This window comes from Somniosus microcephalus, chromosome 3, assembly GCF_052327205.1.
Source record: "Somniosus microcephalus isolate GS21.2 chromosome 3, FLI_Smic_1.0, whole genome shotgun sequence".
NCBI classification, from domain to species: Eukaryota; Metazoa; Chordata; class Chondrichthyes; order Squaliformes; family Somniosidae; genus Somniosus; species Somniosus microcephalus.
The window spans coordinates 163,709,547-163,726,044 of record NC_140989.1 but is presented as its reverse complement, the minus strand read 5'-3'; the positions used below and the strand labels follow the sequence as shown (position 1 = coordinate 163,726,044).

The window sequence follows — 16,498 nt, the reverse complement described above, 5'->3', positions numbered from 1 at the left end:
TCAATGTTTTTAATAGCCGTGGATGCGCACTCGAAATGGCCTGAGGTCATCAAAATGTCCTCCACCACCACGGAGAAAACTATTGCAGTCCTACGGACCATTTTTGCCAGGAACGGCTTGCCAGAGCAGATTTGCTCTGATGACGCACCACAGTTTGTGTCCGAAGAGTTTCGAAGATTTATGAAAAGGAATGGGGTAAGGCATTACACATCCGCCCCGTATCATCCAGCCACAAATGGATTGGCTGAGAGGTTCGTACAAACCTTTAAGAAGGCAATAAAGGCTATGTACAATGACAACATTCCGCTGCAGCACAAGGTGGACAATTTCCTGTTCGCCTACCGGAATGCGACACATGCAGTCACCAACCAGGCCCCAGCCATGATGTTCTTTAACCGAAGGTTAAGATCTCGCCTGGATTTGCTCAGACCAAACGTACGAAGAGATGTTGAGAGTAAGCAATTCCAGCACATCCATGAGAAGCCAACAAGGAGCTTCAATGTAGGGCAACCAGTCTTGGCCCGCGACTACCGAACAGAAAAATGGCAGCCAGGAACGATATGCACACGGCAGGGCCCACTAATGTACACAGTGGACGTTGGGGAGAGCATCGTGAGACGCCATGCTGACCAGATCCTAGAGTCACAGGAACAAGTCAACCCCATGCCTCGCCCATACGTACCTGGTGATGAACCCGACGTACAGGTGGCATCTACCCCAGAAACAGTAGCATCGGAAGCTGATGAACCAACCGACGACAGGGGGCCAGAATCGCCTCCGCACCAAGAGCAAGACACTCTGGAAAGGTGCTATCCAGAAAGGATCAGGAAGCCTCCCCAAAGACTGAATTTATAAATAGACTATTTTCAGCTAGTGTTGCATGTTAAAAGTGTTAATTGTAATTAGTTTGATATTTAATTGTTAAATGAGTGTTATGGTACTGTTAATCTAAAAGGGGAGGAATTGTAATGTATGTACCTTTAAGGGGAGAACTACTTTTTACAGCTCCTGTATACTGTAGTACCGGCAGTGACCACACCTCTATATAAACCCTGAGTAGTGATCTGTACACTTAGTTCTAGAGTAACCCTCATTCAGTAAACACCTGTTGAATCGTTCCCTGCAGTCTTTTGTCTGATTATTGAAGGCCAAACATTAAGATACACGGATCTAACAGAAGGTGTCTGAAGCAATTTGGTGCTGATGAATGATGTGTGTAGTAGGCTGCAGGAAGAGCACAAGGGGGTGATTTTTGCTGAATACTTTAGGCGCTAAGGAGCCTGCGAGGAGGCCAAGATGGGGTCTTAAGCTGCAACGCCGGTTTAGCCTGCCTTCAGGTAAAAGAGTTGAAGCTAGTGCTAGGAATGGCTGCCCAGAGGCTGGTAAACAGCTGATCGACATTTAAAATGCCAGCTAGTGCTCATTAAAGAGGCTGCACGGCATTTTGGTGACTAGTGCTTCAACTAACGTCCTCTCCTAACAGTGACCAGCTGTTTGGGAGTAAACATGGCATTGATGTGGATTTCAAGCGCTACTTAAAGGGCTACTCACCATTTCACGTTCATTGCTGCTGGAGCTGTGAGGAGGATCTCTGAAACACACCGGGAGACTTTCTGGGACACTTTGTCAAAACTTCACCAACACTTGAGCAACATTTATTCCAGAAATTCTCTGAGGACTTCACCTAAAAAGAGTAAGTGCTGTGCTACTCCACCTTATCGGAGTCACCAGGAGAAAGGGAGTGCTTGGCCATGGGGAAATTGCGAGGGGCCCACCTTGGCCTGGACAAGGAATGGAGGAGGACATGAGGCCAGGGCGAGTAGCACCAGCTGTTGCAGGAGAGAGGAACAGGAGGGCGAGGTGGCATCCTTTCCCCACCCCCTTCAGGTACAGGACATCCCTCCTCCTCTTCTGGACCTCCTCCAGCAGGACCTCCAGTGTTGCATCTGAGAAACTGTGCTGCAGTTGCGTGAGATTTGAGGGGTTGGAGGAGGAGGTTGGTGTGGAGGCTGAGGCTAAGCATTGCCCCTTTAAGCGGGCCTTGGGGCTGAAGCAGTGCACTGCTCTTTGAAGCGGGGCTAAGGCTGAGCACCGCCCCTTTGTGCGGGGCTGAGGCTGAGCACCGCCCCTTTGTGCGGGGCTGAGGCTGAGCACCGCCCCTTTGTGCGGGGCTGAGGCTGAGCACCGCCCCTTTGTGCGGGGCTGAGGCTGAGCACCGCCCCTTTGTGCGGGGCTGAGGCTGAGCACCGCCCCTTTGTGCGGGGCTGAGGCTGAGCACCGCCCCTTTGTGCGGGGCTGAGGCTGAGCACCGCCCCTTTGTGCGGGGCTGAGGCTGAGCACCGCCCCTTTGTGCGGGGCTGGGGCAGAGCACCGCCCCTTTGTGCGGGGCTGGGGCAGAGCACTGCCCTTTTTAAGCGGGGCTGAGGCAGAGCACTGCCCCTTTAAAGCGGGGCTGAGGCATAGCACTACTCCTTTAAGCGGGCCGAGGGCGGAGCCAGAGCCAGGGCCCGGCGTTCTCGGGGCGGCCGCGCTGTCTGTTGGATGCGAGCTCGGGCCATGTGGGCGCTGCTGGCGGCGAGGGGCTGGGGGCCGGCCTGTTCTCGGCAACCGGCCGGCCTCCGGGGTTGTGTGCAACGATTACTGGCCACCGGCGCTGAGGAGGGGGCGGCGGAGGTACAGGCACTCGGCCGGCAGCCCCCCGGCACCGGGGTGATGGGAAGTGTCAGGTAAACATGAGGGGTGATGGGTGAGGGGAGTGGGGCATGGTTGGGGCATGGGTGGGAGGGAGTGGGAGGGGGTGGGTGAGGGAGGAAATGTATTTTGATGCTTTGGCAACATAAGATGTACCTTATCATGCCAATAAAGCGATTTGTATTGTATTGTATTGAGTGGGGGGGGGGTGGGTGAGGGAGTGCACTTCCTCACAGCTTGTGGAAAATATCAGGGCATCAGGGAGAATTTCTACCAAAAATTCTCACAAATATGCCCTGATTTCAGAAATCTGAATGACAACCAAAAACTCCCATTCCTACTGGGAGAGGAGAGAAGCTGTATAACACTGACGGCACACTATGTTACAGCTTGCCATGAACAGAGGGACAACCAGTAAGCTAAGAAAAAAATATATATAAACAATGCGAATGTATATTTATACACTCAGGGATATACCTGTTTATACACTGTATGAATAGAACTGCGTTTATGTGCTAAACCATAAATGTATTTTGATGCTTTGGCAACATAAGATGTAACTTATCATGCCAATAAAGCGATTTAAATTGTAAATTGTAAATTGAGTGGGGGGAGGGGGTGGGTGAGGGAGGGAGTGGGGGGAGGGGGTGAGTGGGTGAGGGAGGGAGTGGGGGGGGCGGAGGGGGTGGGTGAGGGAGGGAGTGGGGTGGGGGTGAGGGAGGGAGTGGGGGTGAGGGAGGGAGTGGGGGGAGGGGGTGGGTGGGGGAGGGAGTGGGGGGAGGGGGTGGGTGGGTGAGGGAGTGCACTTCCTCACAGCTTGTGGAAAATATCAGGGCATCAGGGAGAATTTCTACCAAAAATTCTCACAAATATGCCCTGATTTCAGAAATCTGAATGACAACCAAAAACTCCCATTCCTACTGGGAGAGGAGAGAAGCTGTATAACACTGACGGCACACTATGTTACAGCTTGCCATGAACAGAGGGACAACCAGTAAACTAAGAAAAGAATATATATAAACAATGCGAATGTATATTTATGCACTCAGGGATATACCTGTTGATACACTGTATGAATAGAACTGCGTTTATGTGCTAAACCATAAATGTATTTTGATGCTTTGGCAACATAAGATGTAACTTATCATGCCAATAAAGCGATTTGAATTGTGAATTGAGTGGGGGGGTGAGGGAGGGGGTGGGGGGGTGAGGGAGGGGGTGGGTGGGTGAGGGAGGGGGTGGGGGGAGGGGGTGAGGGAGGGAGTGGGTGGGTGGGTGAGGGAGGGAGTGGGGGGAGGGGGTGGGTGGGTGAGGGAGTGGGGGGGTGAGGGAGGGAGTGGGGGGAGGGGGTGGGTGAGGGAGGGAGTGGGGGGAGGGGGTGGGTGAGGGAGGGAGTGGGGGGAGGGGGTGAGTGAGGGAGGGAGTGGGGGGAGGGGGGTGGCGTAGGCAGGGAGGGAGTGGCGTAGGGGCAGGGAGGGAGTGGGGGGAGGGGGGTGGCGTAGGCAGGGAGGGAGTGGCGTAGGGGCAGGGAGGGAGTGGGGGGAGGGGGTGGCGTAGGGGCAGGGAGGGAGTGGGGGGAGGGGGTGGCGTAGGGGCAGGGAGGGAGTGGGGGGGAGGGGGGTGGCGTGGGGGATGGCGTAGGGGCGTGGGGGGTGGCGTAGGGGCGTGGGGGGAGGGGGGTGGCGTAGGGGCGTGGGGGGAGGGGATGGCGTAGGGGCAGGGAGGGAGTGGGGGGAGGGGGGTGGCGTAGGGGCGTGGGGGGAGGGGATGGCGTAGGGGCAGGGAGGGAGTGGGGGGAGGGGGGTGGCGTAGGGGCGTGGGGGGAGGGGGTGGCGTAGGGGCAGGGAGGGAGTGGGGGGAGGGGGGTGGCGTAGGGGCAGGGAGGGAGTGGGGGGAGGGGGTGGCGTAGGGGCAGGGAGGGAGTGGGGGGAGGGGGGTGGCGTAGGAGCAGGGAGGGAGGGGGTGGCGTAGGGGCAGGGAGGGAGTGGGGTGAGGGGGTGGCGTAGGGGCAGGGAGGGAGGGGGTGGCGTAGGGGCAGGGAGGGAGTGGGGGGAGGGGGGTGGCGTGGGGGCAGGGAGGGAGTGGGGGGAGGGGGGTGGCGTGGGGGCAGGGAGGGAGTGGGGGGGAGGGGGGTGGCGTGGGGGCAGGGAGGGAGTGGGGGGGAGGGGGGTGGCGTGGGGGCAGGGAGGGAGTGGGGGGAGGGTGGCGTAGGGGCAGGGAGGGAGGGGGGTGGCGTAGGGGCAGGGAGGGAGTGGGGGGAGGGGGTGGCTTAGGGGCAGGGAGGGAGGGGGGTGGCGTAGGGGCAGGGAGGGAGTGGGGGGGATGGGGTGGCGTAGGGGCAGGGAGGGGAGGGGGTGGCGTAGGGGCAGGGAGGGGGAGGGGGGTGGCGTAGGGGCAGGGAGGGAGGGGGGTGGCGTAGGGGCAGGGAGGGAGTGGGGGGAGGGGGTGGCATAGGGGCAGGGGGGGAGGGGGTGGCGTAGGGGCAGCGAGGGAGTGGGGGAAGCGTAGGGGCAGGGAGGGAGTGGGGGGAGGGAGTGGGGGGGAGGGGGTGGCGTAGGGGCAGCGAGGGAGTGGGGGAAGCGTAGGGGCAGGGAGGGAGTTGGGGGAGCGTAGGGGCAGGGAGGGAGTGGGGGGAGCGTAGGGGCAAGGAGGGAGTGGGGGGAGCGTAGGGGCAGGGAGGGAGTGGGGGGGAGCGTAGTGGCAGGGAGGGAGTGGGGGGAGCGTAGGGGCAGGGAGGGAGGGGGTGGCGTGGGGGCAGGGAGGGAGTGGGGGGGAGGGGGGTGGCGTGGGGGGCAGGGAGGGAGTGGGGGGAGGGGGTGGCGTGGGGGGAGGGGGTGGCGTAGGGGCAGGGAGGGAGTGGGGGGAGGGGGGTGGCGTAGGGGCAGGGAGGGAGTGGGGGGAGGGGGTGGCGTAGGGGCAGGGAGGGAGTGGGGGGAGGGAGTGGGGGGAGAGGCAGGGAGGGAGTGGGGTGAGGGGGTGGCGTAGGGGCAGGGGGGGGAGTGGGGGGAGGGGGGTGGCGTAGGGGCAGGGGGGGAGGGGGGTGGCGTAGGGGCAGGGAGGGAGTGGGGGGAGGGGGTGGCGCAGGGGCAGGGAGGGAGTGGGGGGAGGGGGTGGCGTGGGGGGGAGGGGGTGGCGTGGCAGGGAGGGAGTGGGGGGAGGGGGGTGGCGTGGGGGGAGGGTGGCGTAGGGGCGTGGGGGGAGGGGGTGGCGTAGGGGCAGGGAGGGAGTGGGGGGAGGGGGTGGCGTAGGGGCAGGGAGGGAGTGGGGGGAGCGTAGGGGCAGGGAGGGAGTGGGGGGAGCGGAGGGGCAAGGAGGGAGTGGGGGGAGCGTAGGGGCAGGGAGGGAGTGGGGGGAGCGTAGGGGCAGGGAGGGAGTGGGGGGAGCGTAGGGGCAGGGAGGGAGTGGGGGGAGCGTAGGGGCAGGGAGGGAGTGGGGGGAGCGTAGGGGCAGGGAGGGAGTGCGGGGAGCGTAGGGGCAGGGAGGGAGTGGGGGGAGCGTAGGGGCAGGGAGGGAGTGCGGGGAGCGTAGGGGCAGGGAGGGAGTGGGGGGAGCGTAGGGGCAGGGAGGGAGTGGTGGGAGCGTAGTGGCAGGGAGGGAGTGGGGGGAGCGTAGCGGCAGGGAGGGCAGGGGGGGGAGGGGGTGGCGTAGGGGCAGGGAGGGAGTGGGGGGAGGGGGTGGCGTCGGGGCAGGGAGGGAGTGGCGTAGGGGCAGGGAGGGAGGGGGTGGCGTGGGGGCAGGGAGGGAGTGGGGGGAGGGGGTGGCGTGGGGGCAGGGAGGGAGTGGGGGGGAGGGGGGTGGCGTGGGGGCAGGGAGGGAGTGGGGGGAGGGGGTGGCGTGGGGGGAGGGGGGTGGCGTGGGGGCAGGGAGGGAGTGGGGGGGAGGGGGTGGCGTGGGGGCAGGGAGGGAGTGGGGGGAGGGGGGTGGCGTGGGGGCAGGGAGGGAGTGGGGGAGGGGGGTGGGGGGAGGGAGTTGGGGGAGGGGCAGGCAGGGAGGGAGTGGGGGGAGGGGGTGGCGTAGGGGCAGGGAGGGAGTGGGGGAGGGGGGTGGGGGGAGGGGGTGGCGTAGGGGCAGGGAGGGAGTGGGGGGAGGGGGGTGGCGTGGGGGGAGGGGGTGGCGTAGGGGCGTGGGGGGTGGCGTAGGGGCAGGGAGGGAGTGGGGGGAGGGGGGGGTGGCGGGGCAGGGAGGGAGTGGGCAGGGAGGGAGTGGGGGGAGGGGCAGGGAGGGAGTGGGGGGAGGGGCAGGGAGGGAGTGGGGGGAGGGGGTGGCGTAGGGGCAGGGAGGGAGTGGGGGGGAGGGGGGTGGCGTAGGGGCAGGGAGGGAGTGGGGGGAGGGGGGTGGCGTAGGGGCAGGGAGGGAGTGGGGGGAGGGGGGTGGCGTAGGCGCAGGGAGGGAGTGGGGGGGAGGGGCAGGGAGGGAGTGTGGGGAGGGGGTGGCGTAGGGGCAGGGAGGGAGTGGGGGGAGGGGGTGGCGTAGGGGCAGGGAGGGAGTGGGGGGAGGGGGGTGGCGTAGGGGCAGGGAGGGAGTGGGGGGAGGGGGTGGCGTAGGGGCAGGGAGGGAGTGGGGGGAGGGGCAGGGAGGGAGTGTGGGGAGGGGGGTGGCGTGGGGGGTGGCGTAGGGGCAGGGAGGGAGGGGGGTGGCGTAGGGGCAGGGAGGGGGAGGGGGTGGCGTAGGGGCAGGGAGGGAGGGGGTGGCGTAGGGGCAGGGAGGGAGGGGGTGGCGTAGGGGCAGGGAGGGGGAGGGGGTGGCGTAGGGGCAGGGAGGGAGGGGGTGGCGTAGGGGCGGGGAGGGGGTGGCATAGGGGCAGGGAGGGAGTGGGGGGAGGGGGTGGCGTAGGGGCAGGGAGGGAGTGGGGGGAGGGGGTGGCGTAGGGGCAGCGAGGGAGTGGGGGAAGCGTAGGGGCAGGGAGGGAGTGGGGGGAGGGGGGTGGCGTAGGGGCAGGGAGGGAGTGGGGGGAGGGGGTGGCGTAGGGGCAGGGAGGGGAGTGGGGGGGAGGGGGGTGGCGTAGGGGCAGGGAGGGAGTGGGGGGAGGGGGGTGGCGTGGGGGGGAGGGGGTGGCGTAGGGGCGTGGGGGGAGGGGGGTGGCGTAGGGGCGTGGGGGGAGGGGGTGGTGTAGGGGCGTGGGGGGAGGGTGTGGCGTAGGGGCGTGGGGGGAGGGGGGTGGCGTAGGGGCAGGGAGGGAGTGGGGGGAGGGGGTGGCGTAGGGGCAGGGAGGGAGTGGGCAGGGAGGGAGTGGGGGGAGGGGCAGGGAGGGGCAGGGAGGGAGTGGGGGGAGGGGGGTGGCGTAGGGGCAGGGAGGGAGTGGGGGGAGGGGGTGGCGTAGGGGCTGGGAGGGAGTGGGGGGAGGGGCAGGGAGGGAGTGTGGGGAGGGGGTGGCGTAGGGGCAGGGAGGGAGTGGGGGGAGGGGGTGGCGTAGGGGCAGGGAGGGAGTGGGGGGAGGGGGTGGCGTAGGGGCAGGGGGGGAGGGGGTGGCGTAGGGGCAGGGAGGGAGTGGGGGGAGGGGCAGGCAGGGAGGGAGTGTGGGGAGGGGGTGGCGTGGGGGGTGGCGTAGGGGCGTGGGGGGTGGCGTAGGGGCAGGGAGGGAGGGGGGTGGCGTAGGGGCAGGGAGGGAGTGGGGGGAGGGGGTGGCGTAGGGGCAGGGAGGGAGGGGGTGGCGTAGGGGCAGGGAGGGAGTGGGGGGAGGGGGTGGCGTAGGGGCAGGGAGGGAGGGGGTGGCGTAGGGGCAGGGAGGGGGAGGGGGTGGCGTAGGGGCAGGGAGGGAGGGGGTGGCGTAGGGGCAGGGAGGGGGAGGGGGGTGGCGTAGGGGCAGGGAGGGAGGGGGTGGCGTAGGGGCAGGGAGGGGGTGGCATAGGGGCAGGGAGGGAGTGGGGGGAGGGAGTGGGGGGAGGGGGTGGCGTAGGGGCAGGGAGGGAGTGGGGGGAGGGGGTGGCGTAGGGGCAGCGAGGGAGTGGGGGAAGCGTAGGGGCAGGGAGGGAGTGGGGGGAGGGGGTGGCGTAGGGGCAGGGAGGGAGTGGGGGGAGGGGGTGGGGGGAGGGGGTGGCGTAGGGGCAGGGAGGGAGTGGGGGGAGGGGGTGGCGTAGGGGCAGGGAGGGAGTGGGGGGAGGGGGGTGGCGTAGGGGCGTGGGGGGAGGGGGTGGCGTAGGGGCGTGGGGGGTGGCGTAGGGGCAGGGAGGGAGTGGGGGGAGGGGGGTGGCGTAGGGGCGTGGGGGGAGGGGGTGGCGTAGGGGCGTGGGGGGAGGGGTGTGGCGTAGGGGCGTGGGGGGAGGGGGTGGCGTAGGGGCAGGGAGGGAGTGGGGGGAGGGGGTGGCGTAGGGGCAGGGAGGGAGTGGGCAGGGAGGGAGTGGGGGGAGGGGCAGGGAGGGAGTGGGGGGAGGGGGTGGCGTAGGGGCAGGGAGGGAGTGGGCAGGGAGGGAGTGGGGGGAGGGGCAGGGAGGGAGTGGGGGAGGGGCAGGGAGGGAGTGGGGGGAGGGGCAGGGAGGGAGTGGGGGGAGGGGGTGGCGTAGAGGCAGGGAGGGAGTGGGGGGAGGGTGTGGCGTAGGGGCTGGGAGGGAGTGGGCGGAGGGGGTGGCGTAGGCAGGGAGGGAGTGGGGGGAGGGGGGTGGCGTAAGGGCAGGGAGGGGGTGGCGTAAGGGCAAGGAGGGAGTGGGGGGAGGGGGTGGCGTAGGGGCAGGGAGGGAGTGGGGGGAGGGGGTGGCGCAGGGGCAGGGAGGGAGTGGGGGGAGGGGGTGGCGCAGGGGCAGGGAGGGGGTGGCGTGGGGGGAGGGTGGCGTAGGGGGAGGGGGGGCGTGGGGGGAGCGGGTGGCGTAGGGGCAGGGAGGGAGGGGGTGGCGTAGGGGCGTGGGGGGAGGGGGTGGCGTAGGGGCGTGGGGGGAGGGGGTGGCGTAGGCAGGGAGGGAGTGGGGGGAGGGGGTGGCGTAGGGGCAGGGAGGGAGTGGGGGGAGGGGGTGGCGTAGGCAGGGAGGGAGTGGGGGGAGGGGGTGGCGTAGGGGCAGGGAGGGAGTGGGGGGAGGGGGTGGCGTAGGGGCAGGGAGGGAGTGGGGGGAGGGGGTGGCGTAGGGGCAGGGAGGGAGTGGGGGGAGGGGGTGGCGTAGGGGCAGGGAGGGAGTGGGGGAGGGGGTGGCGTGGGGGGTGGCGAAGGGGCGTGGGGGGTGGCGAAGGGGCGTGGGGGGTGGCGTAGGGGCAGGGAGGGAGTGGGGGGAGGGGGGTGGCGTAGGGGCGTGGGGGGAGGGGATGGCGTAGGGGCAGGGAGGGAGTGGGGGGAGGGGGTGGCGTTGGGGCAGGGAGGGAGTGGGGGGAGGGGGTGGCGTAGGGGCAGGGAGGGAGTGGGGGAGGGGGTGGCGTGGAGGGGGTGGGGGGAGGGGGTGGCGGGGGTGGCGTAGGGGCAGGGAGGGAGTGGGGGGAGGGGGTGGCGTGGGGGGAGGGTGGCGTGGGGGGAGGGGGTGGCGTAGGGGCAGGGAGGGAGTGGGGGGAGGGGGTGGCGTAGGGGCAGGGAGGGAGTGGGGGGAGCGTAGGGGCAGGGAGGGAGTGGGGGGAGCGTAGGGGCAAGGAGGGAGTGGGGGGAGCGTAGGGGTAGGGAGGGAGTGGGGGGAGCGTAGGGGCAGGGAGGGAGTGGGGGGAGCGTAGGGGTAGGGAGGGAGTGGGGGGAGCGTAGGGGCAGGGAGGGAGTGGGGGGAGCGTAGGGGCAGGGAGGGAGTGGGGGGAGCGTAGCGGCAGGGAGGGCAGGGGGGGAGGGGGTGGCGTAGGGGCAGGGAGGGAGTGGGGGGAGGGGGTGGCGTCGGGGCAGGGAGGGAGTGGGGGGAGGGGGTGGCGTAGGGGCAGGGAGGGAGAGGGTGGCGTGGGGGCAGGGAGGGAGTGGGGGGAGGGGGTGGCGTGGGGGCAGGGAGGGAGTCGGGGGGGGAGGGGATGGCGTGGGGGCAGGGAGGGTGTGGGGGGAGGGGGTGGCGTAGGGGCAGGGAGGGAGTGGGGGGAGGGAGTGGGGGGAGGGGCAGGGAGGGAGGGGGTGGCGTAGGGGCAGGGAGGGAGTGGGGGGAGGGGGTGGCGTAGGGGCAGGGAGGGAGTGGGGGGAGGGGGTGGCGTAGGGGCAGGGAGGGAGTGGGGGGAGGGAGTGGGGGGAGGGGGTGGCGTAGGGGCAGGGAGGGAGTGGGGGGAGGGGGTGGCGTAGGGGCAGGGAGGGAGTGGGGGGAGGGGGTGGCGTAGGGGCAGGGAGGGAGTGGGGGGAGGGGGTGGCGTAGGGGCAGGGAGGGAGTGGGGGGAGGGGGTGGCGTAGGGGCAGGGAGGGAGTGGGGGGAGGGGGTGGTGTGGGGGTGGGGGGTGGCGTAGGGGCGTGGGGGGAGGGGGTGGCGTAGGGGCGTGGGGGGTGGCGTAGGGGCAGGGAGGGAGTGGGGGGAGGGGGTGGCGTAGGGGCAGGGAGGGAGGGGGTGGCGTAGTGGCGTGGGGGGAGGGGGTGGCGTAGGGGCGTGGGGGGAGGGGGTGGCGTATTGGCGTGGGGGGAGGGGGAACTAGGCCAATACCCATTAATAATCACTATCCAAAAAAGAGCCACCATTTTTGGAATCACCTGCAAATGAGCAACCCCCAATGCTATCACTACTACGCCCTGAAATGCCAAGAGCTGACCATAAAGAAGAATACCCTCAGTCAACTAGTCCTGGGACTCAATAAAGTAACGAATAACAATAATAACAATAACCAGCCCCAGGACAGTGACAGGGTAACACAAAGAATTCGACCCAACACAATCGTCGCTAAGCAAAAGGAAAAATATCTGTCATATTGGGCAGAAACAACAAAAACCCAAAGCAAACTCAATTGCTACTTGGCCCTAAACAGACAATACAACATAGCTGATTACCTGACCATGGTGAAGGATAACAAACTGAGAAGAACCTTGACAAGGTACAGACTTAGCGAACATAGCCTAGCGATCGAAAAAGGCAGACACAGGCAGACCAGGCTGCCAAGAGAAGACAGGATATGCTCTCACTGCAGTCAGGGAGTAGTTGAGACAGAGATGCACTTCCTCACAGCCTGTGGAAAATATCAGGGCATCAGAGAGAATTTCTATCAAAAATTCTCACAAATATGCCCTGAATTCAGAAATCTGACTGACAACCAAAAACTCCCATTCCTGCTGGGGGAGGAGAGAAGCTGTGTAACACTGGCGGCACACTATGTTACAGCTTGCCATGAACAGAGGGACAACCAGTAAACTAAGACAAGAGTATATATAAACAAGGCGAAAATATATTTATAAACTCGGGGATATACCTGTTTATACACTGTATGAATGGAACCGCGTTTGTGTTCAACCATAAATGTATTTTGATGCTTTGGCAACATAAGATGTACCTTATCATGCCAATAAAGCGATTTGTATTGTATTATTGTATTGTATTGTATTGGGTGGCGTAGGGGCGTGGGGGGAGGGGGTGGCGTAGGGGCAGGGAGGGAGTGGGGGGAGGGGGTGGCGTAGGGGCAGGGAGGGAGTGGGGGGGAGGGGCAGGGAGGGAGTGGGGGGAGGGGCAGGGAGGGAGTGGGGGGAGGGGCAGGGATGGGGCAGGGAGGGAGTGGGGGGAGGGAGGGGCAGGGAGGGAGTGGGGGGAGGGGGTGGCGTAGCGGCAGGGAGGGAGTGGGGGGAGGGGGTGGCGTAGGCAGGGAGGGAGTGGGGGGAGGGGGGTGGCGTAGGGGCAGGGATGGAGTGGGGGGAGGGGGTGGCGTAGGGGCAGGGAGGGAGTGGGGGGAGGGGGTGGCGTAGGGGCAGGGAGGGAGTGGGGGGAGGGAGTGGGGGGAGGGGGTGGCGTAGGGGCAGGGAGCGAGTGGGGGGAGGGGGTGGCGTAGGGGCAGAGGGAGTGGAGGGAGGGGGGTGGCGTGGGGGCGTGGCGTAGGGGCAGGGAGGGAGTGGCGTAGGGGCGTGGGGGGAGGGGGTGGCGTAGGGGCGTGGGGGGAGGGGGTGGCGTAGGCAGGGAGGGAGTGGGGGGTGGGGGTGGCGTAGGGGCAGGGAGGGAGTGGGGGGAGGGGGTGGCGTAGGCAGGGAGGGAGTGGGGGGAGGGGGTGGCGTAGGGGCAGGGAGGGAGTGGGGGGAGGGGGGTGGCGTAGGGGCAGGGAGGGAGTGGGGGGAGGGGGGTGGCGTAGGGGCAGGGAGGGAGTGGGGGGAGGGAGTGGGGGGAGGGGCAGGGAGGGAGGGGGTGGCGTAGGGGCAGGGAGGGAGTGGGGGGAGGGGGTGGCGTAGGGGCAGGGAGGGAGTGGGAGGAGGGGGTGGCGTAGGGGCAGGGAGGGAGTGGGGGGAGGGGGTGGCGTAGGGGCAGGGAGGGAGTGGGGGGAGGGGGTGGCGTAGGGGCAGGGAGGGAGTGGGGGGAGGGGGGTGGCGTAGGGGCAGGGAGGGAGTGGGGGGAGGGGGTGGCGTAGGGGCAGGGAGGGAGTGGGGGGAGGGGGTGGCGTAGGCAGGGAGTGGGGGTGGGGGTGGCGTAGGGGCAGGGAGGGAGTGGGGGGAGGGGGTGGCGTAGGCAGGGAGGGAGTGGGGGGAGGGGGTGGCGTAGGGGCAGGGAGGGAGTGGGGGGAGGGGGTGGCGTAGGGGCAGGGAGGGAGTGGGGGGAGGGAGTGGGGGGAGGGGCAGGGAGGGAGGGGGTGGCGTAGGGGCAGGGAGGGAGTGGGGGGAGGGGGTGGCGTAGGGGCAGGGAGGGAGTGGGAGGAGGGGGTGGCGTAGGGGCAGGGAGGGAGTGGGGGGAGGGGGTGGCGTAGGGGCAGGGAGGGAGTGGGGGGAGGGGGTGGCGTAGGGGCGTGGGGGGTGGCGTAGGGGCAGGGAGGGAGTGGGGGGAGGGGGTGGCGTAGGGGCGTGGGGGGAGGGGGTGGCGTAGGGGCGTGGGGGGAGGGGGTGGCGTAGGGGCAGGGAGGGAGTGGGGGGAGGGGCAGGGAGGGAGTGGGGGGAGGGGCGGGGAGGGGGTGGCGTAGGGGCAGGGAGGGAGCCAGACAGCCAGACAGAGTGAATACACACGCTGAAGATGGGCTGCTGAATTTTTAGTGTTTAAAGTGGGGAAAAAAAAGGTTCATTTCAAGTTTAAAAAGGTTTTAAAGTTAAATCTAGTTCTAGTTAAGTTTGTTTAGTTTGTTTAGTTAAGTTTAAGTTTAGTTTAGTCTAGATTAAGTAAGGAAGGAAAAGACCACCAAAGGAAAAAAAACCAGAGGAAACTAGAAAAAAAAAAGCCAAAGAAAAAAAAAAAAAAAAAGAAATAAGGGAAAAAAAAAACAAACGGGGCCACAGCAGCAGCAGAAGCAAGGTGACTCGGCCGCATCGGGAACCGAGGCGCGAAGGCCGCACGGAGACGCAGCAGCAGCCGGAGCGAGGAGACTCGGGGAGGCCGCTTCGGGAAACGAGGCGAATCGGGGAGGCCGCACGGAGACGCAGCGGCAGCCGGAACGAGGTGACTCGGGGAGCCCGAGCGGCGAACGAGACACGGCCCGATCGGCGGCCGCAGTCCAGCACCCGAGCGACGACCGCAGTCCAGCACCCGAGCGACGGCCGCAGTCCAGCACCCGAGCGACGACCGCAGTCCAGCACCCGAACGGCGAACGAGGCACAACCCGAGCGGCGGCTGGGCTAGAAAGCCCGGGAAAGGCCCGAGGAGCCAGGCCCAGAGACCTCTGAGGAGAAGGGGAGCAACCAGAAGGCTTCCAGAAGCAAACCAAGACTGTGAGTACAGGGCCCAGGGAGGGAGACTGAAGCCAGGGAAAGGCCCGAGGAGCCAGGCCGAGACAGAGGCACAGAGACCTCTGAGGGGGAGGGGAACAGCCCGAAGGCACCGGGAAACAGCGGCTCACAGACCCAGACCTGAGAAGGGTGAACCCAGAAGCCGAGGCCCAGGGACCACGGGGTCGGAGAGGGGGACCGGGAAAGTTCGCGAACAGGGAGAGGGAAACACCAAACCCGGGGCCCCAGAAAAGCTTATTCTAAGATCAACAATACTTTACCAAAAATGAGCGAATCAGAAGATCCACAACAGCCCCGCTTCCAGATTCCCCCCAACACCGCAAAAAAAGCTATAAAAGCGATCAAGCATGAGCAGATGAGAGAAAAACCAGAAACACTTTTTGCTGACTGTTACAACAATGGGACAAAAAGTAACCTCATTTTCTACTCCGATCAGCCAGTGGCTTGGATCACAGCAATAAAATCACACTATACCAATGTTAAGCTAGAAAATACCGCAAATGGGTCCATAATGAAAATTAACACACCAGGAGACAGTTCAACTACGACGGTCAACGCGTACAATACCGGGACAATATTAGTGCAAGGCAACCTCGACAAATTTGCAACGGCCTTCAGGACACTGAAAAAATTAACTAAGGGGGGAAGGAACAGCCCCAGAGTGGCCCGCACTCCCCCCAACATTGACAACTTACCAGGAGAAAATCTGCCTGGTCAGGAGGTGAACGAGCCACACAGTTCAAACCAGACACTAACCCCGGGGAACCACAGCCACACGATACAACTGACAAACCCCAGCATAACTACCAGGGAGGAAGCCACACATAGTCCCCCTACCATTCCCAGCTCACCAAGAGAAGAGCAGCATAGCCAGGAAGTGAGTGAGCCCTCCAGGGCCGACCAGCCTAGCCAGGAAGTGAGTGAGCCTTCCAGGGCCGACCAGGCACATACCCCGGGATCACACAGCCAGATACAACCAAAAGATAAATTTAATCAATTAGAGATAGAGGTGGTTAAACTTAGAGAGGACTTCCTCAAAATGAATGACTATCAAAATCAGGAGAGGGAGAGACACAAGAGAGAGCTGAAGCTACTTGAGAACCAGGTGAATCTACTTAGGAATCAGGTGAAAGAGCTGCAGGAAAAAGAAGAGAGCCATAGAGGAGAGATAACACCATTAGACCAGCAACCAGAGGCTAGAGATAAGACAAGGCAGAGCCGGACGGAACGGCTGCACTCCCACACGGAACAAAAGCAACAGACACACAATACAAGGGGTGCCACACAGACCGACCAGCATACTGATTCGCAATCTTCCCCCACCACCGTGGAACCACAAGCGGGCCGCTCACAAGAGGTACGCACACACCAGACACCCCAGCCCAGCACACACACTATGAGTCCAAGCGAAAGCCACCAGACAGTAAACACAAACAAGGCTGACGTCGTAATACTCATAGACTCAAATGGGAAATTTCTATGGGAGAAAAAGCTATTCCCTAGAAGTAAAGTAGAAAAGATCTGGTGCCCAACAACAAACAGAGCCATGGGATGGCTGACCAAAGCCAGATTAGGCTCCCCCCAACACATAATAATACACACGGGCACAAATGACCTAAAGACCCAACAGAAAGAAGTAGCAACATCGCTCAGAGCAATGATTAGGAAAGCAAGCAGTACATTTCCAAACACTAGAATCACTGTTTCCACAATATTGCCGAGAACAGACTTCAACAACAACACAATTCATGAGATAAATGCCAGCATAGCAAGAGACTGCGAATCAAACCACAACGTACACCTGGCCCAACACCCCACCCTCGATGAGGAATGTCTTTACGACCACGTCCACATCCAAAGGCAAAGAATATCGATCCTTGCTAAAGCCCTGAAGGACGTCGCTTTTAACCGGGTCCATACCCAGACTCCAAGAGGACCCCCCCCCGACCACCAGAGATCAGCGGGGTACATATCAGGAACACTACAAGGACCACCAACACACCAACCGAGACCAGAGAGGATCCCCATGCAAAACAACAATGTCAGACCTGCACCACTCCTGTCCCACAGGGGAATAGGACTGCTCCCAGCCAGACAGAGGGAGAG

The 16,498-nt window shown here is 64.8% G+C and overlaps 1 protein-coding gene across 2 annotated transcripts in view; it reads left to right on the top strand.

The window, feature by feature from the left end:
* The first annotated feature begins 2,409 nt into the window (after positions 1–2,409).
* The window catches only part of mthfd1l (methylenetetrahydrofolate dehydrogenase (NADP+ dependent) 1 like), a 725,847-nt gene continuing 711,758 nt past the window's right edge, over positions 2,410–16,498 (top strand). The window contains exon 1 of one of the 2 annotated variants that reach the window (XM_085981835.1): positions 2,410–2,726. In XM_085981835.1, the coding sequence (XP_085837961.1) occupies positions 2,542–2,726 (185 nt within the window). In that variant the 5' untranslated portion in view covers positions 2,410–2,541. The remainder of the gene's footprint in view (positions 2,727–16,498) is intronic. The other variant, XM_085981834.1, reaches the window with a different exon arrangement.